At 37.3% G+C, this 22,892-nt stretch overlaps 1 protein-coding gene across 1 annotated transcript in view; it reads right to left on the minus strand.

The window, feature by feature from the left end:
• Positions 1-1,220: 1,220 nt before the first annotated feature.
• LOC109087128 (growth arrest-specific 6) overlaps positions 1,221-22,892 on the minus strand; it is a 26,651-nt gene continuing 4,979 nt past the window's right edge. Inside the window, exons 5-15 of the mRNA XM_042717036.1 lie at positions 18,284-18,406; positions 14,612-14,731; positions 12,659-12,784; positions 9,928-10,049; positions 7,460-7,578; positions 6,191-6,380; positions 5,426-5,590; positions 4,408-4,576; positions 3,175-3,317; positions 2,768-2,975; positions 1,221-1,798 (exon numbers count right to left, since the gene is read on the minus strand). Coding sequence (XP_042572970.1) covers positions 1,647-1,798; positions 2,768-2,975; positions 3,175-3,317; positions 4,408-4,576; positions 5,426-5,590; positions 6,191-6,380; positions 7,460-7,578; positions 9,928-10,049; positions 12,659-12,784; positions 14,612-14,731; positions 18,284-18,406 — 1,637 coding nt within the window. The 3' untranslated portion in view covers positions 1,221-1,646. The remainder of the gene's footprint in view (positions 1,799-2,767; positions 2,976-3,174; positions 3,318-4,407; positions 4,577-5,425; positions 5,591-6,190; positions 6,381-7,459; positions 7,579-9,927; positions 10,050-12,658; positions 12,785-14,611; positions 14,732-18,283; positions 18,407-22,892) is intronic.

Here is a 22,892-nt window from a genome sequence, read left to right on the forward strand (position 1 = left end):
GTCATAAATGATTAATAAATGTATTGGGTATTTCCAAAAAATAACAATAACTACATATTCATGACCTTAGCCAGATTTTACTGATTAACACTGCTCTAACATTTATAGTAAAAATAATACATGAAATGCTTGCTGCTTAAAGAGTTAATAGGCAAATGAATAGGTAAATTTGTTGTATTAAACAAGGCAACAATATAGCACATCAAAAAAAAACATGATGTTCTTAACCCTTTCATGCTCATGCACAGACAATCTTTTGAACATTTCCGTAAGTAACCAGTTTGAATTAAAGGCTTTTTTAAAAAGCATAACAGAAAGACTTCAGCTTAATCATGAAACTTCTCAATTAAACTCTGATTCATTTTTTATTTATCTGCCAGTTCAATATTTTATTGCTACATTCATTTTAATTTGCTCTGTGGTGCATTAAATGCTTTAACTTCTTAAAAATACAATGAACAAACGTCCCCTAGATTTAGAAATATAAGAATGAACCATATTCCCGTGTGACTCAGTGTTTTTGGTATTTGCATTGTCCAGCGTTTTCTGTTTCTGTTGAGTTTACTGCACAAGACCATCACTTTTACCTGAAAAAATTAATTTCATTATTTTAAAGTAATTTTTCCTTCAATAAAACCCTGAAAAAATATTTTCTAAACATAGAAATAATTATTTTTTAAACTGCAAAACTATAAATGATAAAGGAACAGGTGGTTCTGAAAGAGTTTGCACTTAACATTGTTTAAAATATGCAAATATGGCATAACCTATTTAAATATGCACTAGTTTGTGTTCATTTCCAGAACATTGGATACAGCTAAATCCAAAAGTCTTGTTTGATTTTATTGCCATATTAAAGGGTTTTCCAGAGAGGATTTTGTGTCTCTTTTTACCACTCCATAAATCAGAAAATACTGTCAACTAACAAAAAAACGAACACATTTTCACCATGTTTTTAGGAGGAAAATATTGTATGCAATATGAACAAACCTTCAGAATAAAGAGGAAAAAATTTGGTGTAAGAGAAAAAACTCTTAAAGACAATAAAATAAAAATTTAGATGTGTTTTGGATGTTTTTTTTTCACCAATCTGAAAGAAGAGACATATGGCAGCCAAATAAACCAAAATCTCAAATTTGATCAGTGCATGAAAAACACTAGCACATTTTTTATTTTTTATTAATTGTGTGTTTCTGAGGATTTAAAGGACATAATCATCATAACAACACCATCCACCTTTATTAGTTCTCATCAAGCATTTCAGTCTCGCAAACATGAACAAAAAATAAAACAACTTCGACAATAAAAACAAGATGAAAAGGACGAACTCAAATGAGGGACTAAAAAAAAACACTACTGAATGATGATGATGATGAAGTTGAGCACCTACATCGAGGCCTGAAGGCCTTTAATGGTAGTTGTGTGTTTTAGTCATCCTCCTCTAAAGCATTTTACAGTGGCATATGTACAGTTACAGTATTTTACAGCGCACTCTCAGTAGCTTGTGTTTGATTGGTCTAATGTGAGTAATACATCGAGATGCGCTCTGTGCTATATGTGCGTGAGTGTGGCGAGGGATCCGGCTTTGCTAAGGCCTTTGTGGATCCGGAATCAAAGCTCCTCCGGTGCTGGAGTCTCAGCTGCTGTTATTGCTGTGTGTCCACCAGAGGGCAGGAGTGAGAGCGGATGTCGTTGTGTTTGTGTTGGGCCTCGTCCACGTCCAGCAGCTGACCGTTGACCCACACATCCATGCAGCCCGTGTAGAAGGCCGACACCGGAGCGGACACCAAAGAAACATCTGCACAAACAAACAACATCAGCACCCTCCGGAGAGTCGCATTTCAAGACCATCTGACTCAAAGTCTGTTGTGCTTTTCAGAAAATAAGCCGTGTCCCACTACAAGTCAGGTCAGAAGTGTTCTGTTCGTAGAAAAGTGTCACATTTTATTATTACATTCAGAAAAAAATACTGGTGAATATTCACAAACAAATATCATGAGCATTAGTGTATTTTCAGTGTATTTTAGTTCACTCCAAAACGAATCCTTTGAATTTCACAATATTCAGTATCGTATACTTATACAAAACATAGTATAGTATTTTTAAAAAAATAAATAAAACTTGCCCCCTTTTATACTTGCACTCTATTCATTTACTGCTTGTTTTCTTAAAAAAAAAAACTAACACTAGCTTCTCTATCCTTTTTCTATTCTATCTATTACTTTTTATTTATTATTTCTTCACAAAAAAAAAAAAAGGCCTTTAAAAAAAAAAACTCTATCCTTTTTCTATTCTATCTGTTTAATTTTTATTTATTATATAATAAAAAAAACCTTTCTACGTGTACTGCTCCAGCACCCCCAAAGAAAAACCAAAGCACCCCCCATACATAAAAAAAAAAAGTAAAATAAAAAAAATATAAAATAAGATAAAACCATTTGACTCACATGGATAACTTCGTAATGTCATTGCATTTTATTTTATAAATGGATCGGTTCCTTGTGCCTAGTAGGCCTGTCCCCGATTAAAGATTTATTTCTAGTCAACTAGTCGCACGTTTATATTAAAGTGATTAATATAATAACCTACTAAACCATTCTTTAATATAACAGGCACTGAGTGAGACTGAAGTGTGTGTGCTGTGGGATGGATGTGAGGCCGGTGTAAGTGAAACTGATGTGAGATCGATATGAGACTGATTTGAGACCTAACTGAGACTCAAGTGAGATGAATATGAGACAAATATAAGACTGATGAGAGACATTACCTGGGATGCCTCCTATGAAGGTGCTGTAAGAAGACGTCAGATCCAGAGCCTCTACGTTCTCCATCCTCTCCATCTGCGCCAGCTGCCCGTCCACCTCCAGCAGAGAGCTGTTCCCGAACACCGTCACGTTCACAGTGTGTGTTTGAGCGTCACACAGGTTCACCGGGACACTGGCCACCACCACGTCACCGAACGACACCAGCACGTGCTGCGGGCCACAGATCAACACACACAGAGCTGTTACAACACACTACAGCAAAAGATAAAAATAACTGACTTTAGCTGCTGAAAATACTAGTGTTCTAATCATTTTGGCCAGCACTATACAGCTGGAGCTTCAGAGCAGAGAACATGCCACACATCAGCATCTCATTCACACACACACACACACACACACACACACACACCTCGGTCCAGTCGAGTGTCCCTGGATGATAGTCTGACAGAGAGACGGAGAACGGGACTCTGTCCTGATGAACCAGAGCAAACAGGACCCCTACGGAGGAGGCAGGACGCAGGGTCACATGCACACGGAGCGTCTGATTGTCTCCTACAGGGAACAGGGTTATTACAGTTAACCAGGCTAAAAACACTGGCACTTGAAATAAAACAAGTGTTAAATTAAATATAAAAAAATATTTTAGTTCAAGCTAGTAAGCCAAAGCAACAATTCTCATTTTCAGCTAGTTTAACTTGATTTACGAAGATAACTAAAACTGAAATAAAAATATAACTAAATAGGCATAACACAAAACTGCAAAATTACCAAAACTTTAACTGAAATAAAAATTAAAATGAAAAAATAAAAATAAAAACAAATTTAAAAAATATTAAAATTTTGTTTTGTCACATTCACCTTCAATAAAAGCACATCTACACATACCAGTGTTGTTACTGTTAACGAAAACTAAACTAATAAAAATGTTTTTTTGCTAAGTGAAATAAAGCTGAAATAAAATAAAATATAAGATGACAAACTTAAACTTATAAAACTAAAAGGAAAATTTGAAATGCTGCCTTGGAAAGGAACTGAAATATATTCAAGTTGAAGTACTAAAATTAATTAAATTAAATAAAAAGAAATTAAATAAATAAATAATACTTAAAAAATAAATACTAAAAAACAAATAAAATTCACTTAAATTAAAACAAATTAAAATGAAAACTGAAAATATAAAAATAAACGACTGCAAAATATGAATAAATACTGTATGAGTATATAAATATGACTCTGGAGCACCAAACCAGTCATAAGGGTTAAAAAAAAAAAAATTGAGATTTATAAATAATCTCTCCATTGATGTCTGGTTTGTTAGGAGGACAATATTTGAAAATCTGGAATCTGAGGGAGCAAAAAAATCTAAATATTGAGAAAATCATCTTTAAAGTTGTTCAAATGAAGTTCTTAGCGATGCATATTACTAATCAAAAATTAAGTTTTGATATATTTACAGTAGGAAATTTACTAAATATCTTCATGGAACATGATCTTTACTTAATATCTTAATGATTTTTGTCATAAAAGAGAAATGTATAATTGTGACTCATACAATGTATTGTTGTCTATTGCTACAAATACACCTGTGCTGCTCATGACTGCTTCTGTGCTGCAGGGACATGTATAATGTATGGTGGCACACCGTGGCTGTGGTTGAAGTAAGCGAATCCGTGTCCGGGGTAGAAGGCGCTGTGGTCTTCGATGGCGTAACACTGCATGCGCTCGTTGTGCTGGATGGTGTCCTGAATGGACGTGTCCTCACCGGTTAACCAGCGCCAGTCCTTCATACAGCCGTCCAGTCGAGGGTTAACCTAGGGTTGAATGATATGGCCAAAATTTATATCACGACATATTTTTTTTAATTTCAGTTTATACAATATAATTGCAATATAAATATGAACACTATTAAAAAAAGCCTTTTAATTAATCTTCATCTTTCATTTGTATTTAGCCTTCATACAAACAGGAAATGTGAAATAACTGTCAAAAAAACATCTCAGACTCACCTTATTAATATTAATATCTTTAACGTCCAACTATAGGCTAACATACACTACCAGTCAAACAGTAAGATTTTTAATGTTTTTAAAGAAGGCTCTTCTGCTCACCAAGCCTGCATTTATTTGATCCAAAACACAGCAAAAGCAGTAATATTGTGAAATATTTTTACTATTTAAAAAAAACTGCTTTCTATTTGAAAATATTTTAAAATGTAATTTATTTTTGTGATTTCAAAGCTGAATTTTTAGCATCATTACACCAGTCACATGATCTGTATATACAATTTTTTTTACAATCGTTTGGCTAGATAAGACCCTTACTCCTCGGCTGGGATCCTGTAGATCCCTTCGAAGCTGCACTGAAACTGCATTATTAACCTTCAATCCGGTAATCCTCATTGAAGTCCACTATATGGAGAAAAATCCTGGAATGTTTTCCTCAAAAAACATAATTTAATTTCGACTGAAAAAAGAAAGACATGAAGATCCTGGATGACACGGGGTGAGCACATTATTAGGGAAATTTTTATTCTGGAAGTGAACTAATCCTTTAACTCTTTCCCCGCCAGCGTTTTTTTCCAACAAGGAAAATTCTGTGTTTGGTGGGGAAAGAGTTAATTTATTTATTTTTTCATGTCAGATTATGACGCTGAAGCTCACCCTGCTGACCAGTCCGTCGTCTCTGAAGGGAACGCCGCCCACCGTCAGGTTGAGCTCATGTATGCCTTTATTCAGCGTGAACAGATCTCCGTTCACTGCGATCTTCATCACCGCCTCCCTGTCAACCTTGATGACGAGGCTCCGCCCCTGTTCCTCCACCGAGATCTGAGCAGACCAATCAGGAGACACGTTTATTTCTATAGCGCTTTATACAATACAAATCAATTCAGAGCAGCTTTACAGAAACAAACTGGAAATAACATTTGTAATTCATCAAAATTCATCAATTATGAAACTAATTTAATCTCAGCTCTACAGAAGACAATAGAGTCATTATTCAGATTGATTCAGTTTCACCAGTCAGTGATATGTACATCAAAATAAAAACACAAGAGATAGTATTTTTTTTAATTTTTAACATTTAAGGAATAAATTGAAGTGAACAATACATTAACTTGTTTTCTGAAATGATGATCTAATGATGACGCACATGATGAGTTGTATTTTTAGACTTTAAAGTGTTGCTCTGAATGCAACTTTCAGCAGATCTGCATTACTTTTTAAATCATTTAAATTAAAACAATCCTCATGCAACATTTAATGCCACTTTATGAATTTATGACTTTCTGTTTCAATTTAAGACCATTTTTGCACTGGGTCGAACTCAAACCTGCATCTCCCGTGAGCTCAATGTGTCATATATGAATGACTCTGTGTCTCAATGGTGTGTCTGTTATTAGTGTGACCCCTGCAGTGACCTCTGACCTTATGCCACTGGCCGTCATTGACCTGCGGTCCACTGCTGGTCACTCGACTCACAGCTCCGTACTTCAGCTGCAGCTCCAGCTTCCCATGATGCATCACCAGAACAATCCAGGAGCTGTTCAAGTGACCACCGGCGAAGAAGATCACGCCCTCGGGGTCGTAGGTCCTGAGGTCAAACTCTGCCGTGAATCTGAGAGGAAACAGGAAGTCAGCATCAAACGAGACGTCACAGTAACTGTAATGTATTTATTAGAATTAGCTTTTGGTTCAATAGCTTGATCTAACAAAGTGGCTCTCATGTTTTCCTGTGATGTTTGTTTTATTTGCTTGTTTACTTACAGTTGAGGTCAAAAGTTTACATCCCCCTTTCAGAATCTGCAAAATGTTTATTATTTTACTAAAATAAGAGGGATCATACAAAATGCATGTTATTGTTTCTTTAGTACTGACCTGAATAAGATATTTCACATAAAAGATGTTTTTATAAAAATGACCCGTTCAAAAGTTTTCATCCCCTTGACTCTGAACACTGTGTTGTTATCTGAATGATGCACAGCTGTGTGTTTGTGTTTAGTGATAGTTGTTCATGAGTCCCTTGTTTGTTCTGAACAGTTAAACTGTCTGCCGTTCTTCAGAAAAATCCTTCAGCTCTCAATAATTCTTTGGTTTTGCAGTATTTTTGTGTTTTTGAACTCTTTCCAACAACGACTGTTTGATTCTGAGATCCATCTTTTCACACTGAGCACAACTGAGGGACTCAAACACAACTATTACAGAAGCTTCAAACACTCACTGACATGTTTACATGTTTCCCAGAAGACAAAATAAGTTAAATTTACCCTGATATTCAAATGCAAAAGTTTTCACCCCCGGCTCTTAATGCATTGTTTTATCTTCTGGAGCATCTGTGAGTGTTTCAACAACACAGTGTTAAGAGTCAAGGGGATGAAAACTTTTGAACAGGGTCATTTTTATAAATTCAACCATTATTTTCTAAACATCTTTTATGTGAAATATCTTGTTCAGGTCAGTACTAAATAAACAATAACATGCATTTTGTATGATCCCTCTTATTTTGGTAAAATAAGTAAAACTGAGCAGATTCTGAAAGGGGGATGTAAACTTTTGACCTCAACTGTATCAGTCTTTTTCTTTCTGAGATATTGGTCTTATTTTTATTAGCTGTTGTTATTGTACAGTACTTTGGTCAACCTTGTGCTCTATAAATAAAATAAAACCAAGAAGATATTACAGTGAAGGCGTGCTCACCCGGTCTGGACCCTGCGGCGGAAGCGCAGTCGGACCACAGGAATCCCGCTGAACATGCGTCCGAGGTACAGCGAGCGTGAGTTCCTCCTCATGTCCAGCGACCGGTGAAGCTCGATGGGTCAGACACACAGACAGGAAGATGAGCCAAACATTCTCACAACTTTTGGTTTTAGTTAGTTTATTTATATAGCACAATAAAACAACAGTCGTTGACCATTATGCTGTACAAAAATTGTCAAATAATAATAAAACACCAATCAAAACAATAAAACAGCATATAATGACATAGTACACACTAGGCATAGATATATATACTGTACGTAGATGCCTCATTAGCAACTATTTCTATGGGCTGCGATACGTAAGCCATCCGCTGTTTTTGGAATGGTTTGTGAACCTCAAGCGCAAGTTGACTGTGTGTGTCTACAACAACAAGTTAAACACTTGTGTATCTTTGAATATTCATTGATTATTATGGTGAGTGACATCAAGTTGACCGTTCCGGACACGTCAACGTATCTGGAGCGGTCGAATAGGGAATCTATACATATCTATGCATACTAGGGCTGTGCAATTAATAAAATTTTAATTTTGGCCACCAATGATTATGAAAATACAATAATCAAGATAAAAGGATTATTATAAAACAAATAGTTCCGGTCCTTGATTCTGATTGGTTGAGCTGTGTCCAAAGCTGTTGTAAATTACTCTACAATGTAACATACACCTTTGTTTACGTTTTTCTGTTGCTTGGCAACCACTTTGTTGCAACCACAACTGTTTCTGAGGAACTACATTGTTTGGTGGAAGAATAAAGCAATAATCCTCGTGAAGCTGTGGTTTACAGCTTGGCAACCACTTTGTGCTTGGCAACCTAGGTTGTTTGTTATAGCTGTTATAAATTCACTGTAAACCACGGCTTCACGGGGATTATTGCTTTCATAAAACGGTTATTCCATATACACAGTACGGTTTCACAAAATTTTCTAAAAGGTGAATTTTAAGTTTTACTTTAAACAGAGATTCTGTAGAGATTATCCTTTATAATAATAGATAAAGGTAGGCTGTTCCACATGTGTGTGAGAGATTGTTTCTGAGTGTGTGTGTGTGTGTGTGTGTGTGTGTGTGTGTGTGAGAGTGAATGAGTGTTTCTGAGTGTGTGTGTGAGAGATTGTTTCTGAGTGTGTGTGTGTGTCTGTGTGTGTGTGTGTGTGTGTGTGTGTGCGTGTGTGTGAGAGATAGTTTCTGAGTGTGTTTTTTGATGTGTGTGTGTGAGAGTGCGTGTGAGTGAGTGTGTGTGTGAGAGTGAATGAGTTGTGTGTAGTGTGTGTGTGTGAGAGATTGTTTCTGAGTGTGTGTGTGTCTGTGTGTGTGTGTGTGTGTGTGTGTGTGTGAGAGATTGTTTCTGAGTGTGTGTGTGTGTGTGTGTGAGTGTGTGTGTGAGAGTGAGTGAGTGAGTGAGTGAGTGTTTCTGAGTGTGTGTGTGAGAGATTGTTTCTGAGTGTGTGTGTGTCTGTGTGTGTGTGTGTGTGTGTGTGAGTGTGTGTGAGAGATAGTTTCTGAGTGTGTGTGTGTGTGTGTGTGTGTGTGATTGTTTCTGAGTGTGTGTGTGTGTGTGTGTGTGTGTGTGTGTGTGTGAGTGTGTGTGTGAGAGATTGTTTCTGAGTGTGTGTGTGTGTGTGTGTGTGTGTGTGTGTGTGTGTGTGTGAGTGTGTGTGTGAGAGATTGTTTCTGAGTGTGTGTGTGTGTGTGTGTGTGTGAGAGAGTGATTGTTTCTGAGTGTGTGTGTGTGTGTGTGTGTGTGTGAGAGATTGTTTGTGAGTGTGTGTGTGTGTGTGTGTGTGTGTGTGTGAGAGATTGTTTGTGAGTGTGTGTTTGTGTGTGTGTGTGTGTGTGTGTGTGTGTGTGTGTGTGTGTGAGTGAGTGTTGTGTGTGTGTGTGTGTGTCTGAGTGAGTGTGTGTGTGAGTGAGTGTTTCTGAGTGTGTGTGTGTGTGTGTGAGTGAGTGTTTCTGAGTGTGTGTGTGTGTGTGTGTGTGTGAGTGAGTGTTTCTGAGTGTGTGTGTGTGTGTGTGTGAGTGAGTGTGTGTGTGAGTGAGTGAGTGTTTCTGAGTGTGTGTGTGTGTGTGTGTGTGTGTGTGTGTGTGTGTGTGTGAGTGTGTGTGTGTGTGTGTGTGTGTGTGTGTGTGTGTGTGTGTGTGTGTGTGTGAGTGAGTGTTTCTGAGTGTGAGTGTGTGTGTCTGAGTGAGTGTGTGTGTGAGTGAGTGAGTGTTTCTGAGTGTGTGTGTGTGTGTGTGTGTGTGTGTGTGTGTGAGTGAGTGTTTCTGAGTGTGTGTGTGAGTGTGTGTGTGTGTGTGAGTGAGTGTTTCTGAGTGTGAGTGTGTGTGTCTGAGTGAGTGAGTGTTTCTGAGTGTGTGTGTGTGTGTGTGTGTGTGTGTGTGTGTGTGTGTGTGAGTGTGTGTGTGATCACCTCACAGCTCCTGAAGTCTTGTCCCAGTCTCTTCCCCTGCCGCCCGTCACAGTAGCAGCGGAAACTTCCCGGTGTGTTCACACACTCCTCCTCACACACGTGCGTCTCACACTCGTCCACGTCTGACCGGAACAACAGGAGCATGAGCTCAAACACACTCAGTATTCACATTCATCCACATCAGGGCTCATATTCACAAAACATTTCATCTCACCACTAACAGCAGTAAAAGTTTTTATCTAAGAGTTTTCTCTTAAAACCTGTTCACAAAGCTGCTGAGACAAACTTTACTAAGGAACAGAGTCTTAAGATCAGAGTAAGGGGCAGGGCTGACCTCGTTGCTATGAATGATGTCAGCATGCTTATTAACTATGCACACAGTGATTGGCTGATGCTCTCTGTTCATAGAAATATTATAGAGTGTAATATTATGTTGCTATATTCAAATAAATGTTTAAAAGTAATAATAAATAATAGATTTTAAAATGCATGCATATAAACATTCTTTTAATTAACAGAGCAGAATAATCACGACTGATAGTAAGACATGCAAATGTAAAGAACACCAAACTGGACTCAAGAGCAGCTGTTACTTCTTGCCCAACATTTAATGAGAACAAGGATATAATCAAAGAAGATAACCTTTAAAACAGAAGGAGATATCTTTTTAAAAGCTCATTATCATCAAATATTTCTAAAATGTTTCTGTTCCGAGGCAGACTGCTGGAAACAGTTATTTTAGGAGAGTTTGTGGCTCCTCTTCACTACTCCTAAACTTCCACAGATTTAGGAGCTAGTTTAAGAGTTAAAACACTTTGTGAAATACTCTTAGAGCAAACATCTAGGAGTCCTAAATTAAGGACAGACACGCCCATTATTTGTAAGTTTTTCTCCTAAATCTGCGAGTTATGAGCTACTTTTAGGCTGGAGATGTTTTGTGAATACGAGCCCAGGTCAACACTTTCAGCTCTCATTAATCTAGAAACACAGCTTTTATAAACCTAATCTGAGAGTTTCATTCTTCACCTGCTCTGTGTGTCTTTAAGAGTCAACAGGAAGTGACCTGGAGTGGAAGACACACACGTTATATAATCTTTTTTTCTTGTTTTGGATGTGCATGCTGATATATATATATATGAGATCAGGAGGAGAGAGCCGTGGAAGTGAATCTTTGTGTTTCCTGTGGAAATATGATTGAAACACTGATGATGGGAATGATGGGAATCCTAAAAGATGTTTAAATGGATGAACCACAAATGAGCTGGAGGAATTTTCCTTCGACTGCGTACCAACTGAAGTGGATCCACTGAGGCGTTATGTAAGCAGTTTCCTCTCAACGTAAACGACTAGGTGAAAAGCCACCAAAAAAAGTCATGTTCCCAAAAGAACATCATGTAATGAGACGGAAACATCCTGTGCTGAGACACTGTGAAGAAATAATCAGTTCCTTCAGACTGACGCCACATTCAGAGACCAAACTAAAACCAGAAGGAAAAAAAGCCTTATTAAAATAAAATAAATGTTAACTGAAATAAAAAAAATTAAAAAGTATTTAAATAAAATATAAAATGAAATAAAATAAAATAAAAAATATTACAAATGATTTTATTTCAGCTATTTTCCAAACATCTTCTAATTTTCATTTAGTTTAGCATGATGTCCTACAATAACTATAACTAAAAAAAAATAATAATTATGAAAACTATATGGACATTTTTTTGACTAAAACCTAAATTGAATTGAAAACAGAAAAATCTAAACTAAAATAAAAACATAAACATAAAAAAAGTTAACTGAAATAAGAAAAAATATTTTATTTCAGCTATTTTCCAAGGCAGCATGATGTCTTAAAATAACTAAAACCAAAACTGAAGTGAAAACTATAGACATATTAAACACACGTTAAAATAAAAAAGTCAAAAAACTAAAATACTAAACCTAAAACTATAATGAAAATATAAATGAAATAAAAACTTAAATCAAAACCATTAAAAATATAAATGTTAACCGAAATAAAGAAAAAATATCAAATTATTTTATTTCAGATATTTAAAAAAAATTTATTGATATTTATTGATTTGATATTTATTAAAAAAAAAAAAACAATTAAAATGAAAAAAAAAACACTCAATAAAATTACTAAACCTTAAAAAAAAATGAAAAAAACTTCAATAATATAGTTTTTATAATACTAAAAGAACACTGATTGGCTGTGTTTACATGCAACCAAATAATGTGTTCGTAATTGGATTGAAAAATCTTCACGTAAACACCTTAATCAAACCGACTGAGTTTACGATAGAATTGAAAACAGAAACTGAAAGGACTGTGCATGTGCACTGACGCAAAATTGCATAATTACATATGATGCGCGGAACGAGGAGATTTTATGCTGGCCAAAATTAACTATTACAACACGAGTATTTCCAGCAGCTAAAGAATGGTTTTAAGTCAGTTATGTCTATCTTTTGCTGTAGTGTGTCAGTAGGAAATATCAGTTTACATTTACAAACAATCATTTAGCCATTAATTGATCAATAAATGAATGTTTGGAAATATAAACTGATACTTCTTACTGACACACCACAGCAAAAGATAGAAATAACTGATTTAAAATCATTTTTAGCCGCTGGAAATACTAGTGTTGTAATTGTTTTGGCCAGCGCTGTGTGTGGTATCATCTGCTGCTCCGAGCATCATCTCGCCGTGAGCTAAGATCCTGTAAACTCACCCACACAGCTCCGGGTGATGTTATCATAGACGAACCCTTCCTCACACAAACACTCAAAGCTGCCGTCCAGGTTTGAGCAGCGCGCAGATCCGCAGACGTCTGGAGTCTCCACACACTCGTCCACATCTGCAGAGAAACCAGGAAACATCTGCCTGATCAACCCATAATAATATCTTTTTATTTAAAATTAAAAAAAAATTAATTATTCAAAAAGACATACACTGTATACAGTTCTTTTTGCGCAAATCATTGTTTTGTTTGTAGGTGTGGGAGAAGGCTTTAAGACCAGGCTGCTCCCGCTTCACAGCGAGCGAGACCCGCGCTAACTGCACCCTTCACCGTCCGCTTTTTTATTTACAAAATCAGTTTGGGCGAATGCAAACAATTTATTTATCATGAGCCCAACATCCAGCACGGCAGGAAAACATTTACTCTACTTGAGGGAAGACGTCTTTCATTGTTAGTTAATGCTGTTAAACAGAGAGGGGGGAAATGCTTTTAAAAAAATAAATAAATAAATAAAATAAAATCCTTCTAACGTAGGATATTCTTAAACTTGGACGTCATTATTGAAGTACAAATCCAAACAAGCGGTCCACAATCTCTAAGTTTTCTTTAATTGAAAAAAAAAATGTGCATTTTCATTCATCCAAAGGCTAAAGTTGCAATAATATTTTAGTTCAAAACTTTAAGAAAAATAATGCTTGATTGACTGACGCTTCATAGACCTTGTTATGCTTTCAAATGTAATGCAGTTGTAATTTCACAGTATTTTCACCTCCTGAATTACTAAATTACAAATTCTATGATGGTACAATTTACTCAGGCTGATGACATTTTTTGTATGACGTTAAAATTCTTTTTAGAATAGTTGTACATAGATAGGTTAAGCAAAACAATTATTTTTATTTCGGATAACTTTTTAACTGCAGGCAGACTTAGGCCTACATTATGGTACAGTACAAATATTTGGAACCTGCCTCATTCTGTCCCACACAATAATACAAGAATAAACATTATTTTCTTAAAGAATAAGATAAGGAATCACAATTGTTACTTATTTTCCATTTCTGAAGTTAATTGGCTTTTGACTCTCCTGACAGCGGCACCTTGCTCAAAAAAAGCAACAAGTCATTTCATCGAGCAAAGAAAAGATAATAGAAATAAAAAAAATGTATTACAGAAAGTGCAAAGGTGGCACTGAAAAGACCAGTACAAAAAAAATCAAAATAACCAAGTGGGCCGGTCTAAGGCATGAAACTCAAGGGCTGAAAATGAGTCCCACTCCAGCCCTGGTTCCTGGAACTCAAACCCACCACTACACTATACTGCAGAGGTTTACAAAAAATAGTAAACAGGGTAAAAATGTACAAAAAATTATTAAAAGTATGATTATGCTAAATAAATAAAAATCTAAAAAAGGAATTGGGTTAAAATAATATTTTTATAATATATTATAGTTTTATTAAGTTTAAAGTTTAGATATGAAAATATTAGATTTAAAAAAAAAAAAATCCAAAAAGACCTATGCTGCATTCAAAGTACACAGCATCCCCTGTACTAAAATTATATTATTGTTTTTATTAAACACTAAAATAATAAAAATGTATAAAATTAATGAGCCTAAATAATTGATTTAAATAAAAATACAGAGCAGTACAAATGTGCACTATAATGAGCAGTAAAAATTTAATAATATTGTAATGTAAGAGATCCTGTATAAATTAGGTTTTTATACATGAAAATATATTTTTTACATTTTGATCTATGATCATATTTGGAGTGCAACACTACGCTACATTTTAGTAAAATCCAAATTAAACTTTTTAACCACAAATTGAAAGAAATACTTTTTCAAGACTTTAAATCAGAGCTGAGATGCAAACGTCAGAAGTGTGTACTGCAGTGCTGTTTGGTTTTGTGTTTGTCAGATTTTCCAGCACTCACACTCACCCAGACACGTGTGGTGACCCGAGAGCGTGTATCCATGACGACAGGAGCAGCGGTAACTGCCCATGGTGTTGTTACAGTGGTGCTCACATTCGCCGTTCGCTCTGCTGCACTCATCCACATCTGCAAATCACAAACACACACACGCGCCGTTAGCCAATCAGGAGCAGCTCGGGACTCGGGATTGGCTGGAGCGCGCCAGCGGGCGGAGTCAGTGTTGGACAGTGGGCAGAAAGTCACTCACACTTTCCACTGAACGTGAATCATCAGAGACGTGAGACGTGACTGACACTCTGCGGGTTTGATGAGTCACGGCTCAGTACAGGCTACACTCACACATCCACTGAAGAACGCTGAAGACTCCCCAGCTGCGCACTGCTACACAGTTGCTAAGGTGTTCTGAATGGTTGTTAACATGTTGCTAGGGTGTTCCGACTGTTTGCCAAGGCAGTGGTTGCCAGATTGGTTGCTATGTGGTTGCTAGGGTGTTCTTACTAGTTGCTAAGCAGTTGCTAGGGTGTTTAAGGTGTTCTGAATGGCAGTGATTGGCAAATTTGTAGCTATGTGGTTGCTAGGGTGTTCTAACTTGTTGCTAAGCAGTTGCTAGGGTGTTCCGACTGTTTGCCAAGGCAGTGATTGGCAAAATTTGTAGCTATGTGGTTGCTAGGGTGTTCTAACTTGTTGCTAAGCAGTTGCTAGGGTGTTCCGACTGTTTGCCAAGGCAGTGATTGGCAAATTTGTAGCTATGTGGTTGCTAGGGTGTTCTAACTTGTTGCTAAACATGTTGCTAGGGTGTTCCGACTGTTTGCCAAGGTAGTGATTGCCAAATTTGTAGCTATGTGGTTGCTAGGGTGTTCTAACTTGTTGCTAAACAGTTGCTAGGGTGTTCTGACTGATTGCCAAGGCAGTGATTGCCAGATTTGTGTTGCTATGTGGTTGCTAGGGTGTTCTAACTAGTTGCTAAGCAGTTGCTAGGGTATTCTGACTGATTGCCAAGGTAGTGATTGCCAAATTTGTAGCTATGTGGTTGCTAGGTGTTCTAACTTGTTGCTAAGCAGTTGCTAGGGTGTTCAGACTGATTGCCAAGGCAGTGATTGCCAGTGTCGCTAAAATGTTCTAGCTAGGGTGTTCTAACTAGTTGCTAAGCAGTTGCTAGGGTATTCTGACTGATTGCCAAGGTAGTGATTGCCAATTTGTACCAGATTGGTTGCTATGTGGTTGCTAGGGTGTTCTTACTAGTTGCTAAGCAGTTGCTAGGGTGTTCTGGGTGATTATTCTAACAACCATATAGCAACAGGTGTTGTTACATGGTTGCTAAGGTGTATCATTTGGTTAACACACTGCTGAGCAGTTGCTAAGGTGTTCTGAATGGTTGTTAACATGTTGCTAGGGTGTTCCGACTGTTTGCCAAGGTAGTGATTGCCAAATCTGTACCAGATTGGTTGCTAGGGTGTTCTTACTAGTTGCTAAGCAGTTGCTAGGGTATTCTGACTGATTGCCAAGGTAGTGATTTCCAAATTTGTTGCTATGTGGTTGCTAGGGTGTTCTTACTAGTTGCTAAGGCAGTTGCTAGGGTGTTCCGACTGTTTGCCAAGGTAGTGATTGCCAAATTTGTAGCTATGTGGTTGCTAGGGTGTTCTAACTTGTTGCTAAACAGTTGCTAGGGTGTTCTGGGTGGTTATCCTAACAACCATATAGCAACAGGTGTTGCTACATGGTTGCTAGGGTGTATTATTTGGTTACCTGTTATACAGTTGCTAGGGTGTTTTGGGTGATTACCAGGGTATTGCTATGTGGTTGCTAAGGTGATCTAATTTGTTTCTATGTACTGTAGTTGCTAGGGCTGGGTTATTATCCTAACAATGGGTGTTGTCATGTGATCTAAATTGTTGTTAACATAGTTGCTATGCAGTTGCTAGGGTGTTCCGAGTGATTGCCAAGGCACTGCTATGTGGTTGTTAAAGTGTTCTAACTGGTTGATAAGCAGTTGCTAGGGTGTTGTGGGTGGTTTTTAGGGCATTGATATGTGGTGCTAAAATGTTCTGAGTAGTTGTTTGGAGTTGCTATGGCATCGCTAGATAGTTGCTAAGGTGTTCTAATGAGTCTTAACTTGGCAATCAATACTCATACTTGCATTCTGAGTGTTTTAATGCACAAGAAACCACTCAGCTCCTGCTGACTCAGAGAATGTGATGGATGATCCTGCAGAGTTCGAGATCTACTAGCACAACCTGTGCCACTATAAGAGCATTGTGCATCATCTGATATGAGCACAGGTCAGGAGAAGAACAGCACAGGAAGTGCTGCATCATTCACATCCTCAATGACATTCAGAGCTAAACATCACCATCAATATGTTCAATGCTCAAAGCAATAGATCAAGATGTTCCCAATGATGAAACCAGACATTTTTAAAAATCAAGACGCATATTGGAGGCTCTCAGAAATGCAATCTTTGAGAATATGAAATATATAACCATAATGGATGTGTTCAGAAAAGTGAAGCTAAAACATTTCTATCGCCATCTGGTGGCTGGCTGCAGTATAACTCATAAATCTCGCCCTCTATATGTAAATGAATGAGATGTGAATCAGACTAAAATATGACCTCACAATCACTACTGCGCTGACTCTGGCTCCAAATGAATCACTACTGCACAGACTCGTGCTCCAAATGAATCACTACTGCGCAGACTCGTGCTCCAAATGAATCACTACTGCGCAGACTCGTGCTCCTAATGAATCACTACTGCGCAGACTCATGCTCCAAATGAATCACTACTGCGCAGACTCGTGCTCCAAATGAATCACTACTGCACAGACTCGGGCTCCAAATGAATCACTACTGCGCAGACTCGGGCTGCAAATGAATCACTACTGCGCAGACTCGGGCTGCAAATGAATCACTACTGCGCAGACTCGTGCTCCAAATGAATCACTACTGCACAGACTCGTGCTCCAAATGAATCACTACTGCGCAGACTCGTGCTCCTAATGAATCACTACTGCGCAGACTCATGCTCCAAATGAATCACTACTGCGCAGACTCATGCTCCAAATGAATCACTACTGCGCAGACTCGTGCTCCAAATGAATCACTACTGCACAGACTCGTGCTCCAAATGAATCACTACTGCACAGACTCGTGCTCCAAATGAATCACTACTGCACAGACTCGAGCTCCAAATGAATCACTACTGCACAGACTCGTGCTCCAAATGAATCACTACTGCACAGACTCGTGCTCCAAATGAATCACTACTGCACAGATTCATGCTCCAAATGAATCACTACTGCGCAGACTAAGGCTTTAAACGAATCACTACTGCACAGACTCATGCTCCAAATGAATCACTACTGCGCTGACTCTGGCTTTAAACGAATCACTACTGCAGACTCGCACTCCAAATGAATCACTACTTCGTAGACTCTGGCTTTAAATGAATCAACACTGCACAGACTCGTGCTCCAAATGAATCATTACTGTCAGAAGATGACAGTGTTCTACTGGGATGTTTTGGCTTCACTTTTCTATAGTGGGAGGAATTGTAGACACATGCATTTTTTACAATCTATAGCTAAGATACTTTTTTTGAATAAATGATCCAGAGTATAATATTCATCAGAATCTTTAACCTGAATGTGAGTGTCTGAACAGCTGATGTGTGTTTGTACCTTTCTCACACCTGGCACCGCTCCATCCTGTGAAACAATGGCACTGGAATTCGCCCTTTTTGTCCTCACAGCGCACCGTCCCGTGATGATTGCAGGGGTTCGGAGAACATTGGTCTGGAATATCTGCGGGACAGAGAGAGAGAGAGAGAGAGAGAGAGAGAGAAATCATAATCAACAGTAAAACCACAACAAGTCACGAAACACATTCAGCTTCTGTAACGTTTGAAACACATCGGATATAAAATCCTATAACATCCTTTGACTATATGCTTTTTCCTGGAGCTGTATCCTTCATGACATTACATTTATTCATTTAGCAGATGTTTTTATTCAAAGCAACTTACAAATGAAGAATACAAGAAGTGATTCATCATAAAGAGGCAATAAACACGAGAAGTGCTAGTAATGCAAAGTTCCAGACATCTTTTAGATCAGTACAAGCTAGAACAGCGAGGGACTGGTTCTCCAGCATTAAACACCCGTGTGAACTACTGCTTGATTATAGAAATGCTGCATTACTAAAACAGCAGCCTGTCGGGAAACACTTTACAATAAGGTTTCATTTGTTAAAATTACTTAACTACATTAGTTAAAGGATTAGTTCACTTTCAAATGAAAATTTCCTGATAATTTACTCACCCATGAGGATAAATCATGAGGATTTATTAAGGAAAATATCGGATGATTTAGATATAAGCCAAGAGGAGACTGGTTTTCCTTTGCTAAATTAAAGAAACATTGTTTCATTTTCTCCTACATTTCCCAGAGGCGTACGCGCAACCCATACGTGCTTCATCATCCGCCGGAACACCTTCCGGACAGTTGGCAGAAGTGAGAGAATTTTTTTTTTTTTTAAATGACCAATCGTTTCGCTAGATAAGACCCTAGTTCATCGTCTGGTATATGGAAGCAGATCAGTCTCAAATATAATTCACGCAAAAAACACGATTCACACATGCGTAGACAATTTCACATGCATGAAACCTAATTCACGTACACACCAAAAAAATTCACGTGCGTGAAAAAAAAATATATATTCACAAAAAGCAATTCACATGTGCAAAATAAAATTATATATTCATAAAATACATTTCACAAATGCAAAACACAATTCGTAGATATACAACTGTGCACAAAAACCTTTCGAATGTTTAAAATGTACGAGTGTCTGAATGTACAAATCGTCATTTACTACGAATCCACTCGGATTTGTGTGTGTGTGTTTTTGAGACTTTCCTGGCAGAGCTCTCTTCCCACGTGGGTCTGTCGTACTCTTTAGCCAATCAGATGCGAGCTTCCCATTCAACCAATCATATCATAAGCCACTGAGACTGCATTCAAGGAGCACGATTCTGCGGACCTTTTGCGCAATATGGATTAATTAGAACGGAAATTAAGCCTTTACATCAGTAATCCCATAGACAGTAAAAGAAATGGACACAGCGACCCAATTGGAACTCATTTTTAGCGATTTTTAGCACTTCCGTTTCTGACGCGCAAAACTAAGCTTGATGACGTCAGCAACCTGTCTGACAGATGTAAATCTTCTAGTAGCTGTGCGTGCAAATTGGCATCATTAATCTTGCAGAGACGGCGAGCTTGAGCGGGGAGTTCTTTGGCGTGAGTGAGCAGGAGTAAGTATTCTGATTAATTATTTTGTATATTATTTTAAAATGTAACGCCAGGGCTTCTATGGGCTTCTCTCTTGACGTCTCCCCGATTGCCTGCGAGCTTCTGAATGCACTCTCTGTGGCTTATGATATGATTGGTTGAATGGTAAGCTCGCATCTGATTGGCTAAAGAGTACGACAGACCCACGTGGGAAGAGAGCTCTGCCAGGAAAGTCTCAAAAACACACACACACAAATCCGAGTGGATTCGTAGTAAATGACGATTTGTACATTCAGACACTCGTACATTTTAAACATTCAAAGGTTTTTGTGCACAGTTGTATATCTACGAATTGTGTTTTGCATTTGTGAAATGTATTTTATGAATATATAATTTTATTTTGCGCATGTGAATTGCTTTTTGTGAATATATATTTTATTTTCACGCACGTGATTTTTTTTTGTGTGTACGTGAATTAGGTTTCATGCATGTGAAATTGTCTACGCATGTGTGAATCGTGTTTTTTGCGTGAATTATATTTGAGACTAATCTGCTTCCATACTGGTATGGTTTATAGTCATTTGAAGCTGCACTGAAAAAGTAATTTTGACCTTCAACCGTTTGGAGTCCATTGAAGTCCACTGTATGGAGAAAAATCCTGGAATGTTTTCATCAAAAACCTTAATTTCTTTTTGACTAAAGAAAGAAATACATAAACATCTTGGTTGACATGGGGGTGAGTAAAACATCTTTAAAGTTGTTCAAATGAAGTTCTTAGTGATGCATATTACTAATCAAAAATTAAGATTTGATATATTTACGGTAGGACATTTACTAAATATCTTCATGGAACATGATCTTTACTTAATATCCTAATGATTTTTGGCATAAAAGAGAAATGTATAATTGTGACCCATACAGTGTATTGTTGTCTATTGCTACAAATATACCTGTGCTACTCATGACTGTATGACTAGAACATGCATTAAAACAGAACATTGTTTTGTTCTTTTTTTGTGAGTCTTTGAGCTCTGTGTTTGGATGACTCTCTGGTTTGTCTCCGATGCGTTTGCTGATGGTGCACGAGCGGCAGAAGCACATCTGAGCACAGAGGAGAGAGACGAGAAGAGCTCAGAGACACAGCATCTCTCGCTCTGACTCAGGGATCCTGCCGGACACTGACTGACCAATCACAGCGCAGCACGAGACTGACTCCGAATCAGCAGAAATGAGTCGAGCAGCACGAGCCTCCAGCAGACGTCATGAAGATCGTCTCACACACACACACACCCAGCAGACCGGCTTCACTCATTCAGATGCTCACACACACCTCAAATCTGATTTACTGAGGGACGGGATGAGAACAAGAGGAGCGAGATGTTCAGACCCAAGAACAAACCCACTGTGAGCTCTTTATGAAGATATAAAGAACAGATCACTGCTTCAAACGCACTGCAGACCGCACACACACACACACACACACACACACACACACACACACAGACAGAATGACAGAAAGATAGATGGAGAGAAAGATGGATATGACAGTAGATAGACAGATACACTACCAGTCAAAAGATTTTGAACAGGAAGATTTTTAAAGTTTTTTAAAGAAGTCTCTTCTGCTCACCAAGCCTGTGTTTATTTGATTCAAAATACAGCAAAAGCAGTAATATTGTGAAATATTTTTACTATTTAAAATAACTGCTTTCTATGTGCAGCTGTATTTTCAGCATCATTACTCCAGTCTTCAGTGTCACATGATCTTCAGAAATCACTCTAATATGATGATTTGCATATTAGATCAATATTTAAAACAGTTAAGAATTTTTTTCAGGTTTCTTTAAATTAAAAATTAAAAGTGATGATAAAGACATTTTTAATGTTACAAAATATTTTTATTTCAGATAAATGTTGCTCTTTTGTGCTTTCTATTCATTAAAAAAAAACAAAAAAAAAATTCTACTCAGCTGTTTTCAACATAATAGTAATAAATGTCACATGATCCTTCAGAAATCATTCTAATATTCTGATTTGCTGCTTAAAAAAACATTTATTATCATAATTATTATTATTATGTTGAAAACAGCTGAGTATATTTTTTCCAGGTTTCTCTGATGAATACAAAGTTCAGAAGAACAGCATTTATCTAGAATAGGAATATTTTGTAACATTATAAATGTCTTTATCCTCACTTTTGATCAATTTAAAGCATCCTTGCTTAATAAAAGTATTAATTTCTATAATTACTTTATCAAAAAAAAAGAAGCTTTTGAATGATATAGTGTATAATGTTTTTATTTCAGATAAATGCTGATCTTTGGATCTTTCTATCCATCAAAGAATCCTGAAAAAAGTACTAAACTGTTTTAAATATTGATTATTATAATCAGAAATGTTTCTTGAGCAGCAAATCATCATATTAGAATGATTTCTGAAGATCATGTGACACTGAAGACTGGAGTAATGATGCTGAAAATACAGCTGCACATCACAGAAATATTCACATAGAAAACGGTTATTTGAAATAGTAAAAATATTTCACAATGTAAAGCTTTTGCTGTACTTTGGATTAAATAAATGCAGGCTTGATGAGCAGAAGAGACTTCTTTAAGAAACAATAAAACCTTACTGTTCAAAAACATTTGACTGCTGGATGGATGAATGGATGGATGAATGGATGAATGGATAGATGAATGGATGGATGAATGGATGAATGAATGGATGATGGATGAATGGATGGATGAATGGATAGATGAATGGATGGATGAATGGATGGATGGATGAATGGATGAATGGATGGATGATGGATGACTGAATGGATGGATGGGTTTGTTGATGGGTTGGTTGGTTAGTTGATGAGATGGATAAAAAGATATGGATGGATGGATGGATGAATGGATGGATGATGGATGACTGAATGGATGGATGGATGGATGAATGGATGGATGATGGATGACTGAATGAATGAATGAATGAATGGATGGATGGACGGATG

The sequence above is a fragment of the Cyprinus carpio genome, chromosome B1 (assembly GCF_018340385.1).
Source record: "Cyprinus carpio isolate SPL01 chromosome B1, ASM1834038v1, whole genome shotgun sequence".
In the NCBI taxonomy this organism is placed as follows: Eukaryota; Metazoa; Chordata; class Actinopteri; order Cypriniformes; family Cyprinidae; genus Cyprinus; species Cyprinus carpio.